Source organism: Antechinus flavipes, chromosome 2, assembly GCF_016432865.1.
Source record: "Antechinus flavipes isolate AdamAnt ecotype Samford, QLD, Australia chromosome 2, AdamAnt_v2, whole genome shotgun sequence".
In the NCBI taxonomy this organism is placed as follows: domain Eukaryota; kingdom Metazoa; phylum Chordata; class Mammalia; order Dasyuromorphia; family Dasyuridae; genus Antechinus; species Antechinus flavipes.
This window is the reverse complement of record NC_067399.1, coordinates 228,680,856-228,703,828: the sequence shown is the minus strand read 5'-3', so window position 1 is coordinate 228,703,828 and position 22,973 is coordinate 228,680,856. Positions and strand designations below refer to the sequence as shown.

Sequence of the window (22,973 nt, the reverse complement as noted above, 5' to 3'; positions counted from 1 at the left end):
ATAAGCCCAATAGAAACACTGCTGGGTCAAAGGATATGCACAGTTTGATAACTTTTTGAGCATAGTTCCAAACTGCTCTCCAGAATGGTTGGATACGTTCACAGTTCCACCAATCATGTATCAGTGTCCCATGTTTCCCACATCCCCTGGAAGATTTGTCTATCTTTTTCTGTTACCTTAGCCAATCTGAGAGGTATGTAGTGGGATCTGAGTTGTCTTGATTTGCATTTCTCTGGTCAATAGTGATTTGGAGCTCTGTTTCATGTGGCTACAAATAGTTTCAATTTCTTCATCTGTTATCAATTGGAGAATGGCTTGAATTATTATAAATTTGAGTCAATCCTCTATATATTTTAGAAATGAGGCTTTTATCAGATCCTTTGGATGTAAAAATGTTTTCCCAGTTTATTGCTTCCCTTCTAATCTTGTCTGCATTAGTTTTGTTTATACAAAACCTTTTTAACTTAATATAATAAAAATTATCTATTTTGTGATCAATAATGATCTCTAGTTCTTCTTTGGTAACAAATTCCTTCCTTCTCCACAAATCTGAGAGGTAAATTATCCTTTGTTCTTTTAATTTGTTTATAATATCATTCTTTATGTCTAGATCATGAACGCATTTCAACCTTGTATTGGTATACGGTGTTAGATGTGGGTCTATGCCTACTTTCTGCCATAATAGTTTCCAATTTTCTCAGCAGTTTTTGTCAAATAGTGAATTCTTATCCCAAAATTTGGGGTCTTTGGGTTTGTCAAACACTAGATTGCTATAGTCACTGGCTATTTTTTTCTGTGAATTTAATCTATTCCACTGATCAACTTTTCTATTTCTTAGCCAGTACCAAATGGTTTGATGACCACTGCTTTATAATATAGTTTTGGATCTGGTATAGCTAGGCCACCTTCATTTGCTTTTCTCTTCATTAATTCCTTTGAAATTCTTGATCTTTTGTTCTTCCAGATGAATTTTGTTGTTATTTTTTCTAGGTTAATAAAATAGTTTCTTGGGAGTTTGAATTGGTATAGCACTAAATAAATAGATTAGTTTAGGGAGTATTGTCATCTTTATTATATTTGCTTGACCTATCCAAGAGCACTTGATATTTTTCCAATTGCTTAAATCTGACTTTATTTGTGTGGAAAGTGTTTTGCAGTTTTGCTCATATAGTTCCTGACTTTCCCTTGGCAGATAGATTACCAAATATTTTATACTCTCAATGGTTATTTTAAATGGAATTTCTCTTTGTATCTCTTGCTGTTGGATTTTGTTAGTGATATATAAAAATGCTGATGATTTATGTGGATTTATTTTATATGCTGCAACTTTGCTAAAGTTGTGGATTATTTCTAATAGTTTTTTAGTTGATTCTCTAGGGTTCTCTAAGTATACCATCATATCTGCAAAGAGTGATAATTTGGTTTCCATATTACCAACTCCATTCACTAAATTTTTTATAAATTAAAAATTTTAAAAATGAGTTTCCTCATCTCACCCAGACTGAAAATACAGGGGAAATTTAAGGGTCTAATCTCACTACTCATTGGAGTGAAAGCACTGACCTGTTGCCTCTCCATCAGACATCATTTGTTTATTCAATCTATTAAGTTCCCATATATTCAGTGAACTATTCTAGGCACTAAGAGAAATACAAAGATAAGTAAGTAGACGATATCCTGACCTTTTTTTTTTTTTTTTTTTAATAATTCCTCTTGCAAAATTTTGCTTAGAAAAGTTTCTCATTTACTTGGAGTAGTTTTGTTTTTTTAAAAACCAAATCAGAGTTTTGAAAGACAAAGCTTTTACTACCCATTCTACTACAGGCCTATGGGATGTCCATAAAATATGATGATGGTATAATAACTGACTCTAGAACAACCTTGGGCCTCAGTAGGTGGGATTTTCTTTTATCTTCAGACCCATGTGGGTCGTCTCCTGACCATCTCTAGACCAAGCACTCATGTGTCTCTCTTTACTGCTCTAATATATTTTTTTTTACTATTGTTTTCCTCCATTATATGTTAGAATTACCTCCTTAAAAGCAAGGATTGTCTTGTTTGCTGGTACTTGTATTCCCAGTGCTTAGCATGATATCTGGCCTATAATAAATGTTCTATCTATCCAACCACCTATATTTATGTTTTTCTGTATCTATCTGTGTATATCTATGACTTATATCTATCTCCATTTATCTATCTATCTATCTTTATATCTTTATAACTATCTATGTATGTATCTATATACCTATTTTTCTAGCTACTTACCTACTTATCTAAATAGTATTTAATATTTCAAAAGACTTCAGACTCTTCCAAGTAATTACTCTCTCCTTTGACATAAATCGCCATTCCTTTATACCTCCCTATATGTTGCTATAACCCTTTCCCCTTGCACCCTCTCACAAAGAAAAGAAAAGAAAAATCATTTTGTGGTCAACTTTTTGGTGATGAGAAATAGCCAAGGTGTTCTTCAGATGATTGTTCACTTTATTTGAAAGCATTTCAAATTTCTCTCCAATTGTCTGATTTCTTACCCTACCTCTATATTTAGTTATCTTTAGTGTGTGTTGTATCCTTCTAGTGTAGGAGCTAACCTTTTTCTGTGTCATGTTCCTCTCTGACTGTCTTATGAAGCCTATGAGTCCCTTCTCAGAATAATGCTTTTTAATATATAAAATAAGATTCATTGAATTACAAAGGAAGCCAATAATGTTGAGACACAGTTACCAACTACTGTAAAAGAACTGCTTCCTTTTGTCTTCATATGTTCAGAACCTAGTACAGTGCCTGGCATATAATAGATGCTCAATAAATGCTTATTAGTTGTCATCTTGGTTAGTTATTTTGGTCCTGTCTGACTCTTTGTGACCCCAATATGGGGTTTTCTTGGCAAAAATAACTGCAAAAGCTTGCTATTTCTCTCTCCAGCTCATTTTGTAGATGAAATATCTGAGACAAAGAGAATTAAGTGATTTACCCAGAGTCACATCGGTAGTAAGTATCTGAGGCCATATATGAACTCACAAAAATTAGTCTTCCTGACTCCAGGCTTGGAACTCCATCCATTGTGCCATCTAGTTGTCCTGCTTATTTGTTGATGGATGGATTATTATTACATATTATGTCCCTTTTGTTTCTAGAAACTAAGAGAACATTAGCTCCTTGAGTTCAAGCTCAAACAGTTTGACTTTTGTACTTTTATGTCCTGAATTTAGCATAATAATGGCACATAGTAGGTATTAATAAAAGTTTGTTGATTGATTTGCTGATTGAATAGAGGCTCAGTAGCCTTTGAGAATCTGGAGTCATCTCCTAACTATAATGGGACTAAGAATAAGATGTCAGTGAAGAAGCGAGTATAAAGCTATCTATGTGTATAATACTTCAAATTTTTTGAAGTGTTTTCATGTTTATTATTGTTTTCTTAACTTCTGGAGGCAGGTAGGGCTGGTATCAACCTTCTTCAACAGGTGAAGAACCTTAGAAATAGAAAATTAAATAACTTCATAGGTAACTTTCCAAGACACGGTGGGATGAGAGCCATGACTGGAAATTGGGTCTGGGAGGGTATACTTTATATTAAGGATGGACTCATGTGGCAATCTGATAAAGTCTATGGACCCTTTCTTAGAATAATGCTTGTTTCCAACATTCTTAATGAAAAAAGTATTAAATTTCAGAAAGAAGTTAGGAAAGTAAAGATACAATTCTTTTCTCCCATCTAAATTCACAGATCCCTTGAAGGTTTGTGCACCTCATCTTAAAAACCTTTGCTTTATAGAAAAGGAACCAAACAGGTAAAATGTAGGATGTAAGGAGTAACATTGTACAGTTATCCCTTCCACATTGCAGTGATTAGAGGTATGGTGCCCCCATGATCTGGAAACTCTGTATAAATTTTTTTGTCTCTTCCTTCACACCAGAAAAGAAGCCTGAATTATTAATGGTATTAAAAATAAAATTTATCGATATTATACAATACTCTATAGAAATGCACAAATGCATAAAATATGGAGTCATCTGCTGGTATTCATATGTTGTTTGTGACTTGCATAAAATCCACTTAAATTGTCATTTAATTTCTTATATTGATCTACAGTATAGTGAAATCATAGAGGAGAATGTTGTGATATGGAAGGGATAACTGTACATCAGAAAGATATACTTATGTGAGGAAATCTAGGAACCATAAAGAAGAGGCATGATGAAGATAACATTTGATGAAAATCACCAGAGACAGACACAAAACCAATATTCCATCAAAGTATAAAGCATAGATCCCCCCCCCCCCCCCCCCCCCCCCCGGTACAGAAAAGATAAATAGAAACGTAGTCTGGAAGACAGATCAAAAGCGTGGCACAAAGGCATGGAATGGCTATGATAGAGAGGACTTCAATTTTCCAAACAGAGCAGCCAATTGCTTCTTGACTTGTTTTAGTGATAATTTCATCTTTTTAAGGAAAAGAATCCAGAAGAGGAAATTCTCTTTTGAATCTGATTCTTGCCAACAAGGAAGAACTTTTTGCTGGAGGAGAAATGATGGGAACCCTGGAGGAAAGTAACTACTTTATCTTAGAAAAAGGAGCTGTGAAAAACAGATGTTCTTAAATCTTGGGAGAGCAGATTTGAAAGGTTCAAGAAGGGGATGACTAGGAAGGATTCCATGAACTAAAATTCCATGGAGGAGTGTCAGCCGAGAAGGGATAGGAAGTCCTCAATGAAATCCTTATATAAAGAGAAATAATTCTGAGGAAAAGGAGGAACTGTTAAAGAGATCAGTGGGGTTTGACAGGTAACTGATCAACCAAGTTTGGTTTTTTAAAAAGAATATATTGAAATGGAAGCAAACAAAAGCAGGTAATAGAATAAAAAATCAATTCAAGAGCAGTGTTAGGGACACTAAAGCTCAAATATTCTAAGGCTGAGGAGAAAAACTAAGATTAACAAAAAGATTTTGTTTATTTTTTTATAACCTTCTGGGGGTGAAAAGAGTGGGAATGATATTATTCATCCTTTGTCTTCAAATAGGAGCAACTTATCACTGGATGATATCTTGGCTTGTATGTGAATTAGATTTAAGTGAGGCAGAGTTGGGCAAAATCATCAACCTCACCTTCTCTCCCAGAGTCATCTAAATCTAGTGGCAAATCAAAAATCAGGACAACTGGGGATACAGTATATGACACAAATATCATCAAGATACTACTTGTCTTTGGCTTCTAGAAATGGACATTCTAATGGAAAAAGAAGGATACAATGAAGTGGGTCTGGTGGGTGGTCAGAAGGGCAGAAACCACACACTGTAGCTGGGTCTAGAGATAGCCAGGAAGTGAACTAGAACCTGGGACTGGGAAAGATAATGGTAAAAGCTCCATCCTTCAGTCTACAGTACTTCCAAGGATAGAATCTGTGGTGTGATTGGAGGAAGCTTTGTCAATTCTTAAATTTTCAGAGCAGGCATTTTTACTTTCGAAATAGTAAGTCTCTTCAAGTCAGGCCTTGGTTTATTGTTTTGTTGATTGATTTATTGTTTTGTTGCTTCTACTTTCCAAGGAGTGTTAATAATGAACATTAAATTAAATTAACAAGTGTACGTGCCTGCTTTCCTACCCCCTATTTTGGAAAGCCTGGAAAATGTACTTATTTATAAGCAATCCCCTGGACAGAGTCAGTTTCTGGTAGGGAGAAGGTAAGGAGGAAGGTAGGAATGAAGGAAGAAGGATTAGGACAGAATGATGCTACCCTATAATTCAGAGCAGCCCTGCTTAGTTAGCTCTTACTATGCCCCTATTTTCTCTGCCAGGAAGAATGATGGTCTAGAAATAGTATATATTTATACATTCTACAGGGCTCCACCTCCTGTTCTTGGAATATGATGGACTTATTAGTAATTACCCCTTACCCCTATCTGTTCTCATCTGACTCCACTTCTGAAAGGCAGCAGCAACCAGAGAAGGAGAAAATCTTAGAACTGAAAGGGACTTAGGAGATCTCAGTATTTTGGAACATTAGTATTTCAAAGGCAGTATAGTGGAGTGGATTGAGCGCTGGTTTTGGAGTCAGGATGATATGAATTCTTTCTTAGACACTTAGGGGAAAAAAGATTTAGCAATGGAAGAAACTGTGGAGGTCATCTTGTCTACATAAGTCATTTTTCATATAAGTAAACTGAGGTCCTGAAAGCTAAAGTGACTAATCAGATAAGTAGAATAGCTGATTTCTCAGTCCAGCTTCTTTAATTTCAGATCTAACACACTTTCTTCCGGCTGCTGGGTGACTTAAGGCTTCCCCAGGCACAACAATAACAATAGTAATAATGTAGATTAGCATTAAAACCAGGGAGTCTAGGTGTCAGTAATGAGACTGACACATATTGACAATGTTATCTTGGGCAATGTCACTTCTCAATCATTCAGGCAATTCTTAGATTATCAGTTGTCACAGGACTGGTCCATACAACAGCTGTTTCTTAAATATGTATGGTTTCAGTGAAACATTCTGTATATGCAGAACATTTTGTGAAGGCAGATGGATGACTCAGTGGATAGAGTGCTGGTCTTGGAGTCAGGAAGACCTGAATTCAAATGTGGCCTTAGACACTTACTAAAGTGTGACCCTAGGCAAGTCACTTAACCCTTGTTTACTTCAATTCATTAGAGAGAGAAATAGCAAACATTCCAGTCTCATTGCCAAGAAAATCTCACTGTCAGAATTGTCCTGTAATGGTTCACAGAGTTTGGAAGAATCCAACACAATTAAGCAAAACATTTTGTAATGTCATTTATTGTTATTTTACCCAGAATGGCTGATGTGGAAGTGTCTCGTTTCCCAATAACTCTATGACTTGGGAGTAAAAACTGGATTCTATTCTGGATAGGAGAGCAGCCATAAGGAGGGCTGTAGGCACACCCACCTAATTCCTGGAGATTTTCCTGCACAGAAACTATCTTCTTCTCATAGTTGGACTGAGTGATGGTGATGTCTTCTGAGAGAGAGTCAACCTTCTTAAACACTGTAGAAGAAACACAGGAGAGAACATGAGAGGTAAGGGCTTAAGAGAATTCAAATAGACAAAATAGAGCAATTTTGAGGGAAATATAACTGGAGGAAATTGGATTAGAAACTCCATGATATGATGAATCTGAAAATATGTATAGAAGAATTGCACATGTTTAACCTATATTGGGTTACTTGTTGTTTAGGGGATAGGGGTGAGGGGAAGGAAGGGAAAAAATTTAGAACACGAGATTTTGCAAGAGTGAATGTTGAAAATTATCTTTGCATGTATTTGAAAATAAAAAGCTATTATTAAAAATAAATAAAGATAATATCTAATATAAAAAGAAGCTTTATGATAGTCCTGTTGACTCTGAAATGATGTGATAAAGGGGTTTAAAAAATGTTTGTTGATTGATTGGGTACACACTTAGCTGGATGCTAATGAGGAAATGAGTATGTTATAGAATCAGAGCTTGAGATTTGAAAAGGACTTTTAACGGTCATCCAGTACAGATTTGTCATCTTACAGATGAGGAAATTGAGATTTGTCAGGGAAGGGGAGTGACTTGTTTAGAATACAAAGGTGAATGATATGGATAGAGAGGGCATTGGAGTCAAGGAAACCTTCTTTGAAATCCAAATTATTTAGTTTCTCTGAGGTTCAGTTTCTTTATTTGTAGAATGAGGGGTGGTCTCCAAGGTCTATTAGATCCTATGATAAGTAGAATAGTGGAAATTTAAACTCTGACTCCTATGATTCCATTATGTCTTTCTGAGTCCCTTTCACCACTAAATCCTGTAATTTTATGATTGGGAAATAATGGGAAGGGAGTCCCTTGTTACACAGAGATACATTCATGTAATCTGGAATTCCCTGTAACGTGTATGAGAATTTTCTGTAGGCCCAGAACACTGTCAATTAACTAACACCTGTATTTTGAGCATCAGCCTGGGCCTGGGGCTGACTGTCACGTCTCAAAGCCAGAACTCATAGGGAAGGAAATAGAATCTGGGGGTGAGGACTAACTTTATTTGAGTTTCAGTGATGATCTGGGGTTGACTTTCATCAGTGAATGTTTTTTTAAAGACAACTTAGGATAACAGATCTAGACATAGAAAGGACTTCTGAAGTAATTTTAGTTTAGTAGTGTCCAATTCAAATAGAAATGGATCCCTTCAGGCCCTATGTTGACTTAGAAAACCACATATCAATATTATCTATGGTGTATTGATTTTTTTAAATTTTGTTGAACATTTCTCAATTACAGTTTAATCTGGCTCAGGCTACAATCAATGTGAAAATCACACACAGTGTGCAAATGAAAAGGGCTAACATAGGGAATTAACTTGTACTTTCACAGGTGTAGGAAAAATTCAAACATAGGAGAAATTTGTTGCTCCTCTGGTCAGCACCTTCCCAGCAACAAGTAGGCTTAGAGAGTTGCCTGGAACCCTAAGTTAGGTAATAGTAGCTTGCCCATAATTATGCAGCCAGCAGGGATCAGAGGCCTCTGAAAGCTACTGTAAAGAACTTTGAAAACTTAGATGTCAGTTATTTCAGGGTAGGGCCAAACCCATTTCACTGTGAGTACTACAATTCAGGGCATGATTTATTGTTTTACTGATTAGACTAAGAAAGTAGTGGAGAAAACATGATTATGTTTCTAACTTAAAAGTTAACCTTATGTTTTTGGAGAGCCAGTTATTAAATATTTAACAGCATACTCCCAGGCTATGTTGGGGGGAGGTAGTTGGGGTTAAGTGACTTGCTCAGGGTCACACAGCTGGTGAGTTTCTGAAGCTAGATTTGAACTTGGGTTCTTCTGATTCCAGGGCCAGTGCCCTATCCGCTGTACCACCTAGCTACCTTCTATCTCCTCCCAGTGGTTATTATTAGACCATATTTACAACCGAGACATAGTCTAAGTTCTGGAAGAATTGGATGAAAACCCTTCCTTCTGTTTGCTACCTCTCTGTGACCTCTGTGATTAGGAATGAAGCTTCTGGACCTGTGCTTACATGTTAAGGAATAGATTGATTCCAGCCCAAGCTGTTTCCTTGTCTAGTTCCTCTCAGAGCGCAGCCCCTATGGGATGCTCTGTTATAAGGGCGTGAATTACTTGAATCTGTCTCTAGGCTGGATAGCCCCTGCTTTCCCCCATCCTACTAGAAGGGTAGGTCATAAGAGACTAGTCCAACAGCCCCCTTTGATCCCAGAGTAAGAAACTTATTATTGGCAGAAATGTGACTAGGTCCCCAATTTTGGCTCCAGATTTTTTTCCTTTATATCATATGACATAGTGACCTCTGGGTATATGGGTCTAGGAATTTAGATGGGAAAATATATCTTTATCTCAATAGAGTTGGTTTCCTTTGTAATCTTATATATTTTATTTTATGTATTTAAAGATATTCTCCTGAGAAGGGACCAGCTGCCAAAAGAATCCATGATATATAAAAAAATTTGGGAATCTCTGATTTATGTCCAAAAGGACACTAAGATTCTCCAGACTAGAAAGGGGCTTGGATTGGGGAACCTGGGCCAGAAAACCCTAAGAAACTCATTGGGATGAAATACATGCAGTAGGAAGTTATGAAGGCCCTCTGGTCACTCCTTCCTTGGCATGTGGAGAGTGGTGCATGCTGGGAGAGGTGGGATGTGCCTTTTGGGGGAGGGTGGTCTCCACTCACCCAGTGAAGCCAGAACTGCCACAGCCACTAGCAGGAGGGCCAAGAAGAGGTACAGAATTCTCACGGATGTGTGCAAGGACAGGTTCTTCTGACAGCGGCTACAGCTGGGCCCTGCTGGGCCTGTGTGGGAAGAAGGGTAGCACTTATTCAGACTCCTGGTCTGACACTGGTGAAAGAGGTCTCCCTCTGCAAACTTGGCCATGACCTCCCTAAATTGATAGGATGAGAACCCAATGATTTTTTCTCCCTTTCCCAAGCTTCCCATCTGTTTTCTCCTGGTTTTAGAGGCCTTTGGAATGGAATGGGAACTTTATTAAGACACCTCCTTCTCCGTTTTTGTCTTTCTCTTTGAGTGTCTTTTGAGAAAAAATCCACTCTACCATGGGGCTCATCTTGATTTAGTTTAAAATGTATTATCTAGATTTCATTGTATTTTTATTTATTTTGTTAAATATTTCTCAATTATATTTTAATCTAATCCAGGCTGCACTCAGGACGTTTGATAATTCTGGTCTAGACTAACTTGAGACTCCAAGAAAGCTGATGCCTCATAGAAGCAGGTTATTGTCATCTATCCTTTCTTCTCAAAGAGGTCCATGACTTGCAAGTGGACTGGATTTAAAGGAGGGAGGGCTGTGCAAGGTCACTTTCCTCACTTTCCCCTCCTGAGCCATCTGGGTCCAGTGGCCAGATATCGATCAGGAGACTGGCGATGGCTCTGGATGAAATGGGAGACCTTGAGCTTTTTAATCTAAGGTCTTTAACAGGTCCCAGTTTGACTGAGGCAACACCCCATTCACTGATTAAGGCTAGGAGGGCTCCTGCTTGTCAGAGCATGGCTCATTCAGTAAATGATTGATTATTTGTTTTTAACTGAACCCTGCCCGATAATCACAAAATTCAGATTTTCCTTAGTCCTCATTCCTCAAATTTCTGGCAGCCCTCTTTAGCTTTACCTCTTTCTAAGATAGCTGAGAAACTAAGCAGAGCTTGGAATGTGGAACCCCAAAGACTGGGAATATTAAAGGGAGAAATGAGAGAGAAGCAAGCTGGTTATGGCCAGCCTCAGTGGTGGGGGGGAAAGTAGTGTGCCCCAATATAACTTTGCCCCAGGCTCCAGCATATCCAGGCATGACCTCAAAATCTGTTTCTTGGTTGTCTTAGCCTCCAAATAACAGACCCCATCCATATTAAATTAGAACTATTAAAATTATTAAAATAGAACTTTTGCCCTATGGCATTTTCTTTACCAAATCAAATGGCTCTTCATTGAAATCCTGAAGGGCCTGTCATTTTGATGGAGGTAAGATGAGTTAAAAGTATCCAAAGTAGGGTCCCATGAGTGGTTTGTGTGCATGGTGCCCAGTGGGCAGCATGAGGCTCTGGCAGAGGAAGGAGAGGGCATTGAAAGGGAAGAAAGAGGAAAGGAGAGGGACATTGAAAGGGATGAAAGAGGGGACACCGAAAGAGAGGAAGTAGGTGAATGGCAAACGTTGGTCTCTTCCCAAATTGCTTCATCGATTCTGGCTGGCTGGAACAGTTTCCCTTCATCACTTCCATGGGAAGTGAGAATGGCTACCAGGTAGCCTCAGCCTCAAGTGCAGCCATAGCCAGACTGTCCTCCTGCTGCCTTGCTCTCATGAGTGGGTGAGCCTCAGCCACGTGGCTGCCCTGCCCGGGGTTCCCTGGCCGGACTGGGGAGGCCCTTACCATTCTGGGTGCATGGGAATGCTGCCATTTCCTCGTCTTCTCCAACAGGTTCCTCTTCTGCTACACATAAGGCTTCTCCGTCGCCTCCAGTGGACCTCACTGAGAAGGAGTTGGTGCCTGTCAGGACCCCGGACCACCCGTCTCCAACTGTCCCTCACCAGCAGCTCCACCACTTCCTCCAACCCTTGACACTGCCTAAGGCTGCTCATTTTTTTCTGAACAGAACAGCAGGTGATCTAAGGGAGAACTAGGTGGCTAAGGACTTGAATTCCAGGGGATGGGATTTTCATGCAAACTTAATTTGCGGGGGCCATTCTCTAAGCAAGGAAACACTTTTGAAAAGATATCCACATCTATCTTATCACATGTACTAAGAAAAAGTGTTCTACCCCTTAGTCACTAACCTCCTGTATGATTTTAAAGGATACATGTTACCTCTCTTCCCTCAGTTTCCTCATCTGTAAAATGGAGTTAATAATATCCTGAATGTCTCCCTACAAGACCATAGAATTTTCAAATTATATGGGAATTTAGAGAAAGTTAAGTCCATCCTCTGATCCATGAATATAGGGTAGGCCTCCTTATTTTTCAAATGAAGAGCTACAAAGAGAAAGTGATTAATCCAAAGAGGAGACTGAAGGAAGAAATGGAGAGAGGCTGTCTATGATCATGTAATAATCCAGTATTCAAGGCCAGATTAGATTTAGGTTCTTAAACTTGGGTTTGTTCAGAAAGGCTTTTTCAATTTTTTTTTACCCCTTCTAAATATTTATTAAGTACTTACTATGTGCAAGACACTGTACTAAATGTTGGGGATACAAAACTGGAAAACAAAACTGGTCTCTGTCCTCAAGGAGACTGCAATCTAATAAAGTCAGATAGATATGTACCCCCAAAAGGGTGGTAGTGGCAGAAACTGTATAAAAAGTGACCTTTAACTAATGAAGCCTACAGGAAGGGAAAGTTGCTGAGGTGTTCAGGAGGTAGAAGCCAGGACAAAGAAAGGACTTAACTGGAATGCCTACCTTTCTTCTCATTTCCTTGAACAGGGCAAGACATAAGTTTCCATGGAGAAGGATGAATGGGTCTGCTAGTGGGTTTCTATTCTATATCTAGCCCCAACTTGGAGACCTGAACTAGAGCCTTCAGAGAAGAAATAATAATGCCTAGACTGAACCCCAAGGCATAATATAACAGTCTAGCCAGGGTCAGCTTTCCGTTGGCTTCATATGGAGCCCAGAACTGAACATGATTTTTGCTCTGGAGGTGTCCTGATTAGGGCTTTTGTTTATCTTTCATTCTCAAAAACAAACATGACCTCAGGGAGGGGATGCCATGACCTATGAGTTGGTTAATTTAAGTGAGGAAGGGATGTGCAAGGCCACCTGCCTCACCTTCCCCTCCAGAGCCCTCTGGGTCCAGTGACCAGACATACATCAGTATGACTGGAGATGGCCCTGGATGCTGTGGCCTTTTTAAGCTCAAGTTTTTAACAGGGAGAGTAAAGAAGGACCACCACCTCCAAAAATGCAGATTAACATGGTGGTAATCTTTTATCCCCTGTAATTATGTATAAATTAGGATAATATATCTATTGAGGAAAAGGTGTTCACTAGATGATTTCTCTAAGATCCATTTAAGTTTCAACATTCAATTTCTTTATAGAAATGGAAAATTTCCCCCAAATCATAGAGTCAATGTCACATGAAGACAAGACTTTAGAATCCCCACCCCTCTCATCTGTAAAATGAAGGGGTTGGAGTTGATGGCCTTAATTAAAGTCCCGTTCAACTCTAAATCTATGAATCTATGAGCAGGTACATTTATATCTGAACCTTATGGTCCCTAAACAAGGGGGGCAAATGAGAACCTTTCTAGAACAAAAAGAAAAGATACTTAGCCTCTCTCTACCCCATATGTCTTATTCTAATGTCACAGTAAGAATTGTAAGGGACCTCAGAAGTCATCAGAACCAATCTCCTCGTATTATTTTTCAAGTAAATTTCATTTCTTCCAGTGAGCAAAAATATATTTCCTCTCTTTCCTATATCCTCCTACCAACTTGTGTGTGTGTGAAGAACAAAATCTGTGGTAATGACAATATAGCAATTGTCATTTTATAAAGTGCCAATCACTTTGTAAATATTGTCCTATTTGATCCTTACAACAACCCTGGGGCTATTGTTAACCCCATTTTACAGATGAGGAAACTCAAGGCAAACAGAGGTTAATAACTTTCTTGCTGAGGGTCACACACTTAGAAAGTGTCTCGGGCTAATTTTGAACTCAGATTTCCTGGCTCCAAACCCAACACACTTCCCACAGAATCCCCTAGTTGCCTCAAGCTAATTTGTGCCATTTATCTTACAAATGAGGAAATTGAGGTGAAATCACTTGTCCAGGTTTTACACATGTCTAATAAATATCTGAGATATGATTAGTACAAAGGTCTTCCTCTCCTCTGAGGCCAGAACTTAGTCTGCTTTGTTATACTTCTTTTCTGAAAAGATTATGCAAATGTAGTAAACTGAAAGGACTAGCCAGTGACAGCTTTAGAAAATGGCACAACATCCTTACAGAGTCTTCCTGACTCCAGACCTGGAACTCTATTCATTGTACCATCCTATTGCCCAAAGAACTCTGGGATGGCAGTGGTGGAATTCCAATCCATGCCCCCAGAGAGATGCTTAATCCAGTGCCTTAGATCTCTCTGCCGACCTGTCACAGGTACTTTTACTCTCCCTCCTTTTACTGGTGAAGAAAATGAATTTTAGAGAAGTGAGAGACTTGCCCAGTTTGTCTGAGGTCAGAGTAAAACTCAATTCTTCCTGGCTCCAAGTGCAGTGCCAGGCTCTCTGAGAGCTGCCGGGAAGACAAGTACAGAAGTACTGGCAGCCCTGTCCTGAAGGAGCTTGTACTCCATTGGATCCAAGAAGGGACCGTTCTCCTCAGGGGGAATGAAGGAGGTGGAAATGGTAACAGAAAGAAAGAACACTGAGCTGCTCAGTTCTTACTTTGATTTCATTTTCTCTCTCAAGGAAGATGACCTTTATAGGAGAAAAGTCAGGAAATGAAGGTTACTAAGGGTGTGTGTGTGTGTGTGTTGTGTGTGTGTGTGTGTGTGTGTTTGTATATGAGTTATATCCTATGAGAGACCAATGTCCCTAGCACTTGAGTCTTCACATAATCACAAAATTGCAGAATCTCAGAGCTGGAAGGGAGCTCAGAAGCCCTCTGGTCCAATAGTAAGGAAGTTTTTCATGATATCAATTCAAAATCCCCCATCTTCAGAATTTACTCAAGGATATTCCATCTTCCCGTTTTCTGCAAGAAGCCTTTCCCCGTGTTCCTGTGCCTCCCTTCTGAGACTCCCGTACGTATCTTATTTATACATAGTTGTCTGTGTATTGTCTCTCTCATTAGGCAAAGTGCTCCTTGAGAGTGGGAATAGGTCCCCTTAAACTCTTTTTGGACTTTTCTTTGTATACCCAGCATTTAGCACAGCACCTGGCTCTTAGTAGTTGCTTAAATGCTTGTTGACTTGACTTTTTCTATGCTTGATGAAGAAGAGGAGGAAAACAAAGGGATGGATGGATAGACTAAAGCTTATCTTTTAAAATTCATCCAGATAAATTTGCCCTTTCAGCCCTCTGTCCTCAAATACCTCTCCCCACCTCCTCCCATCTTCCCATCACTGTCTACTACCTTCTGATGCAGCAGGATCAGAGTTAGTCCAGTGGTCCATAGTTAGTCTTCTCAGTCCTCCCCTGAACTTCTTTTAGGGGCTAATGTCCTGGTGGAGGTGGCCGTAAATGTGCTGGGGTCTCCCAGATGAATGATCATTCCCCCCACAATCACATAGATCCAGCTTCAGACTCTCTTGAGTCAGGAACTTTCTTTGGGTCCACAAGGGCTCTTTCCTCCTATCCCTCAGGGCCTGTTACTCTGACTTGCTGAAGCAGGGCCCAGGCTGTGATTTCCTGTCCATGTTTCTAATTTCTTCCCCCTCTTGGTGGTGTTCCTCTGCTCTCCCTGGTGACGAGGGCTCCACCCAGCTTTGGCTGCTCAGTCTGTTTCATCACTTCAATGTTTATACCCCTTTCCTGATGTTGTAGGAAGGTTTAAATCAAATGAGACCAAAGTTGACCCTTTTCTGAATGCACTCTGTTTCCTTGCTCCTTAGCTTCCCCGGCCAATTTGTCACTAACTGGAGCCAAGTTAGTTATGGATGGAGTGAGAATAGATGGGACTCTATGCTGGGCCCATCTGAGCCTGGGGCAGTGCCCATCACCTTTCTCTTATCTCTCCCCCAACTAAGAATGTTCACAAGTGATTGTACTCCACTCTCCCTCTCCCAGTCCCCTTAACAACCCATTTCCTAGCTCCATAACTCATAGATTCCCTAAAGGCATCCCTTCTCAGTCTCCTTTCTTCCTGCCTTCCTGTTCCTCACACCCACACTTCATAGTCAGAGGCCCTAGGGAGCATCCATTTACCTAGGTATGGATCTCGAGGCCAATTCTCTACACAGTGGTTCCTTAGTGGGAACATAATCTTAAACATGCGTCCGATGCTTTTCACAAGCCAAGAACTTTAAGATGCATTAGCTAGCTCTGTTCTCGGAGCCCTGGTATTATTGGATTTGTCCGCAGTAAGGATGGTGATCCAAGCAAAACCCCCCAAACTTGGGAAAGATTTAGGGAAGGACATATGGTAAGGATCTGGAATAGGGAAAATCCCTGAGATCACAGATCAGTCTAAGAATGACAGACTGTTAGAGACCCTTATCCTCTCATTTATGTCAGGAAGAGTATTAGCAATGCAGAGGGGAGAAGCATGTCCATACACCAAATTTACACAATCTCAGGCACAACTTGATTTAATCTTGAGAGCAAGGAAAGAGAGCACTTGTTTAAAATGCACAGAGATTTGAAGAGGTATTTAACAAAGTGGGTAAAATGATATCTTTTTATTGCCTCAGAACTTGCAGGATTTGTGATCAGAAGACATAGAAGCTCCTAGTTATTGCCTGGCTGGCCTTGGCTTCTCAGTGCCTAAATTTCCTCATCTATAAAATTAAAGAAAAGGAGTGTGTTGGATTAGGGGATGTCTAGGTCTCTCTCTTAGGTGACATCACCTAGTCCAGAAGTTCTTGAAATATCAAATTTATGAACCTCCAAAAGGCTGCTCTACTACTTACTATCCTTATGATGTTGGAAAAGTTACCTCTCAGGGTCTCAGTTTCCCTATCTGTAAAATGAAGGGGTTGGACTAGATGTCTTCTGGAGTCCCTTCCAGCTCTAGACCCATGACACCAGAATCCCTTAAATTAGTAAGGGTCATATCTGCTGCCACTCCTGTGCCTTCCTCCATGTCTGCTGTGCTCATCCTCCACGTAATAAACAAACGAATACCCCTAAAACAGAGCTCTTAGTAGCCTCCAAACCTTCAATAGCTATCGTGGTTTTTAGGATTAAGTACAGACTCCTGTTTAGCATTTACCTTCACATCTGGCTCCAGTCTAACTTTCCGTATTGATTTATTAATTTTTCCCCTTCATGTACTCTATACTCCAGACAAAATGCTCTATGTGCAGCTGTTTATAGGTGACATTTTTTCTATGGCTTTAGCCAGGCTGTCCCTCATACCTGGAAGACTCTCCATCCTTACTTCCTTCTCAATCTTAGCACCTTTCAAGGTCCCATTCAAGTACCATCTCCTTCAAGAAGCTTTTCCTGGTTCTGCTGATTGTTAGTTCCCCATAATTTTTTTTTTGCACGCACACACACACACACACACACACACACATACAAGGGCAGTTAGGGAATACAGTGAATAGAGTGCTGGGCTTGGAATCAGGAAGACCTGAGTTCAAATATGGACTTAGAAATTTACTAGCTGTGTGATCTTGGGCAAGTCACTTAATCCTGTTTGTCTCAATTTCCTCATCAGTTAAATGAGCTGGAGAAGGAAATGGCAAACTACTTCAGTATCTTTGCCAAGAATAATCCCAAATGGGGTTATGAAAGGTCAGAGAAGACTGAAAATGACTGAATAACAACCAAAATGTATGTGTGTATATTACACACACTCCCATAGATATGTTTACACATACAGACATACACATATGCATATATATGCATATATACAAAATAAACATAGCTATATATGCATTTATAGACATATAGCCCATATATATCCTCTATATCCCCTGTCTTCTCTGTGTGTGTCTATCTTTTGGTGTTTCTTTCTGTTTGTCTCTGTTTATTTCTATCTGTCTATCTGTCTGTCCTTCTCTTTATATATGTGTGTATAAATTTATATATATATATACATATACACATATGTATATGTATATATAAAATTACCTGGGAACATGTAGTATTCCACTAATAGAATGTAAGCTCCTTGAGAGCAGGAAGTGTCTTGCTTTTATATTTGTATTCCCAACACTTAACATAGTGCCTGAGATATAATAGGTATTTAATACATGCTTGTTAATTGATTGATTTTAGACAAATCACTTTATATCCATGGGCCTCAGTTCCTTCATCTGTAGATGAAGTTGTAAGGGAAAACTTACCAAAAAACCCAAACTAATAAAAAACAAGTCAGGATATTTAAGAGTAGGATGGGCTGCTTCAGGAGCCTCCTTTTCACTGAAGGTCTTCAAACAGAGATTGGATACCCTCTTGTCAGGTGTATTGCAGAAGGACCTTTTTCAGATGTGGGTTGGATTAGATGGCTGCTACATCCCTTTCCACCCTCATATTCTGTGATTTTGTGGGTTGGTGACCTTTAAATTCCCTTGCAGCTCTGATTTTATGATTTATGATTTTATGACTCTACCCAAAGTCTCCCCTGTGGGTTTTCAGTTACCACCGCATCTTGCAAGAATTCATGCTCGGGTGGTCATGGGAAGTAGGAGTGCTTGTGGGAGAATGAGATTGTGCCAGTCCTGCAGAGCTCGCAGACTCAAAAGATGTTATTGGACATGAAAGTCTTTTGAGAAATATGAGTTATACAAGCTGTAACTTGATAGTCCAATGGACTTATGATCTCACTGATTCTGACACCCCCTTCAAAGGGGCAGATCACAACCCATCTGTGGCTGCCCATCTCATGTGACCATATTCATGTCCTCCCATTAGATCATGAGGGGAGGTCTGCCTAACATGCTGGAGACCTTCCTCCTACTCTCTTGGCAAAGAAAACAAGGAACATCGAAGTTATCCATCTTTCCTTCATCCTTGCCTTATATGCAACCCACATTTTAAAATTCAGTCATTTTATAACGATTTTTTCTAATGGACTAATACTGAGTATTTCCTGATTTGTAAGATGTTTTCACTCACTCAGATCCACTACTATGCACCCCTCCATTGCGCCTTGAGTAATTCTCAGAATTACAGTGGTTTTTGGCTTTAATTTTTGGTATGGAAACCAGGAAACAAAGGATAAAAGCCATACTAAGGTCCTGCTAGCCAAGGGACTTTTCCCTCCTCCTCCTTTTTCCCCTATCCCCCAAAAGTATTATTCTCCTGCAGGATTGCTTGGAAGACCACTTGTTAGATATGTTAGAATAGGTCTTCCCTTAGAGGACTGTTTAAACCACAGGGCCACCAAGATCCCTTTTAGCTCTTAAAATCTGTGATTTTGTGAATACACTGCATTTTCATTTGATAAGTCAAAACTAGCTACACTGTGCATAAACAACTCTTAAAAATGAACATTCCTAATATTCTTGGTGGGACTGTTCAGCAAAATTTATTTGCTGAAAAGTTTGTTATTAAAAAAAAAAAGATATCCATTAAAAAATAGAACTTTAAAAAAAATGAACATTCCTGAAAAGGTTGTGGAAGGGATGTACCTATGCATGGGAGTTGGAGTTAGGTAAGGCAGACAGAAGGGAAAGTCACCATTTTAAAACAGCTTGTTAACATCTTTCACTAAGGTCCTTCTCAGATGCTTCAGCATAGCATAGAGGTACACATGGAGTCTTAAGTAGCATTAAGACTATACAAAGGATAGGAACAGGCAGTCTTCAGAAGAAGAAATCAAAGCTATCTATAGGCATATGAGGAAGTGATCTAAATATCTTTTGATTAGAGAAATACAAATTAAAACAACTCTTGAGTTATCACCTCACACCTATCAGATTGGCTAGTATGACAAAAAAAAAAAAAAGAAAAAGGAAAATGATAAATGTTGAAGAGGATATGGGAAAATTGGGACACCAATGCATTGTTGTTGGAGTTGTAAACTGATATAACCATTCTGGAGGCTGCCAGAGGGCAACAATCTGTACATAACCTTTTGATGCATCAATATCACTTACTAGGTCTGTATCTTAAAAGAGATCATGGAGAAGGGAAAAGGACCTTTATGAGCAAAAATATTTATTACAGTCCTTTTTATGGTGGCCAAACATTAGAAACTGAGGGGATGGCTATCAACTAGGGAATGGCTGATCAAGTATATGAATGTAATAAAACAGGATGAGTAAACAGATTTTAGAAAAACCTGGAAAGATTTGTATGTATGTACTGATACAAAGTAAAATGAGCAGAACCAGGAAAACATAAACACAGTATCAGCAACATTGTGTGATCTAGCTATGAATGACTCAGTCTCAGCAACACACTGATCCAAGAGAAGTACAAAGGAAAATGCTATCGCGTCCAGATAAAGAACTGATGGACTCTGAATGCAGATTGAAGCATATTTTTTTTTCCACTTTATTCTTTTTCATGGTGATTTTTTCTCCCATTTTGATCTGTTTCTTCTTTCACAACTGTGACTAATATGAAATATGTTTTACATCAGAACTGGGGAATTTTTTCTGCCAAGGTCCATTCTGGATAGTAATAACATGGAAAATTATCAACTTAAAGAACTCAAACAGTGGGAGGTTCATCATTGCCTGTGGCTGATTATGTAAATTATTTCACAGGTCTTGTAAGGCCCATGGCTGAAGGTTCTCCACCCCTGTTTTACATGATAGCATATGTATAACCTATATCAAATTGCCTACCATTTCCAGAAGAGGTCAGAGGAGAAAAAGAGGGGGAACATTTTGGAACTGAAAATCTTGCATGAATGAATACTAAAAATCATCTTGACATGTAATTGGCAGGAGGAAATAAAATGCTTTAAAAAAAGAAATGAGATTATAGAAGTAAAGCATAAGTTCAGATAGGTTCTGGCAAGTTGCAAAGGCTTCCACTTTTTTTGTTATGATGAGTGGTACAGTGGTGAGTTTAGAATCAGACCAACTAAATTCAGAGTTTGTAGAGTCACTGAAGCACTATTAAAGTGGTTGCATGATGATTTGGGGGAGACAACAACAAGAGGACAGAAACTCTTAAAGTCTATAACTAGGTGGCTAACGCTCCAGCCCTGGAGACGGGAATATCTGAGATCAAATCCAGATTCAGATACTTACTTGCTACGTGATCCTGAGCAAGACACTTCACCTTTGTTTGCCTCAGTTTCCTTATCTATAAAATTGGAATAATAATAATAGTACTTACCTTCAAAAGTTATGAGGATTAAGTGAGATAATGTCAAAATGATAATATTACCTAATTCCTAGAGTCATACGAGAATCAAATGAGATAATGTATGTAAAGTAGAAAATGTGGAGCCCTATAGAAACGTCATCTATTATCATTCTATCAATGTGTAAGTGTGGGACACATATTCTACCAATCCAGATGAGAAGAAGAAAAAGAAACAAAGGAGGAGAAGAAGAGGTGGAGGAAGAAGAAGAGGATGAACATGAGGAGGAGAAGAAGGAGGAGAAAGAGAAAAAAAAAGAAAGGAAGAACAAGAAAGAAAGAAAGAAAGAAAGAAAGAAAGAAAGAAAGAAAGAAAGAAAGAAAGAAAAAAAGAAAGAAAGAAAGATGAGGAGGAAGAGAAGGAGGAGGAGGAGGAGGAGGAAGAGAAGGAGGAGGAAAAGAAAAAGAAGAAGAAGAAGAAGAAAGAAAGAAAAGGAGGAGGAGGAGGAGAGGAGAGGAGAGGAGGATACTCAGAAACTAAGGAAAAGAAAAGTTAAGTGACTTGACTAGGATCACCTAGATAATAATGAATGTCAGTGATAGGGTTTAAATCCAGATTTCCTGATTCTACATTGAGCACTCCGGCTATATTACCATACTGATTCTGGAGGCCATGCTGTGTGAGTGACCTCCTGTGCAGGGAGGAAGAATGCTATTGTTCGAATTCTAGTCTAACCCCACCCAGAAGCCACATTGCTTCTCAACATGGTTTGTAGAATTACTGAAACACTTAATAATTCTGTATTATGTCCCCCCAAAATTCTTGGCTTTAGGTGGGAATTCAATAAAGTTGGATCCATTTTGGTTCTAACTCAATGTGCCACAGTTGCTATAGTTCTAAAAAGACTTTTTTTTTCCTCCCAAAGCAATTGGGGTTAAGTGACTTGCCTAGGGTCACACAGCCAGGAAGTGTCTGAGGCCAGATTTGAACTCAGGTTCTCCTGACTTCAGGGCTAGTGCTCTAACCACCATACCTCCTAGTTGTCCCTAAAAGAACATTCTTATAAAACTTTGTAAGGACTTCATCAGGTACTATTGAGCTTTCCTCTGTCTTATCCAATCTCTCCATCTTTGTTGTCACCATTATATTCTCATCCTTTTCCCATAATTCTTGCATTGCTGCAGCTTATTTCAATAATTAATTTCCTACTTTATGTCAAGCCCTGGGTTAAGCACTAGGCACAAGAAAAAGACAAAAGTACCAAAGTTCCTGGCCTCAAGGAGCTTGCTAACCACTTGTTACTACGTGACTTTGACCAGGCTTCTGAGCCTCTCTGAAAAAGAGGCCACTGATCTCAATCATTTTTGTGTTCCCTCCACCTCAAACATCCCCTGATGACTGAATTCCCTCTTGTAAAATTATCTCAGAACACAATGCTCTCCCTTACATTCTCCCCCCATTCTTCCTCTATTAGTGATTTAATACAAAGTATCTCGGATTGGGAGTCATTGAATCTATAGTCACATAGTCAAAGTGACCTTGTAACAAGTTCTTACCAATATTCTCCCCGTTGAATGGGGGGAACAAAATGTACACATATATCAAGACAAAATCTATGCAATGAAAATATTGCTGACCTCCATGGCTTCTCTTAAGCCCCAGCTAAAATTCCACCTTCTACAGAGGTTCTTCCCCAAACCTCTTAATTCCAGTACCTTCCCTTTGTTAATTATTTCCTATTTATTCTGTATATAATTCACTTTGCCTATATTTCTTTGCATATTGTCCCCTCCATTAGATTGTAACCTGATTCACATCAGTGACTATCTTTTGCCTCCTTTTTAATCCCCAGCACTTGGCACAGTGTCTGTCATATAGTAGTCACTTAATAAATATTGATTGATTGATTGATTGGAAGTGTGGTGAAGAACAATAGTGTGGGAAATGATTTTGAGTGGAGTTTTTCAGAAGTAAAAATTCCCCAAAGTGGAAGTGAGAAGTGAGAACATCCCAGAAACAGGGGGACAGCTAGCCTAAGGACTCTTTGATGGGAAATGGAATGTTGGGAATAT

At 39.1% G+C, this 22,973-nt stretch overlaps 1 protein-coding gene across 2 annotated transcripts in view; it reads right to left on the bottom strand.

The window, feature by feature from the left end:
• The window catches only part of SCARA3 (scavenger receptor class A member 3), a 57,503-nt gene that overhangs the window by 18,349 nt on the left and 16,181 nt on the right, over positions 1 to 22,973 (bottom strand). The window contains exons 3-5 of one of the 2 annotated variants that reach the window (XM_051976390.1): positions 11,401 to 11,499; positions 9,691 to 9,810; positions 6,914 to 7,012 (exon numbers count right to left, since the gene is read on the bottom strand). In XM_051976390.1, coding sequence (XP_051832350.1) covers positions 6,914 to 7,012; positions 9,691 to 9,810; positions 11,401 to 11,499 — 318 coding nt within the window. The remainder of the gene's footprint in view (positions 1 to 6,913; positions 7,013 to 9,690; positions 9,811 to 11,400; positions 11,500 to 22,973) is intronic. The other variant, XM_051976391.1, reaches the window with a different exon arrangement.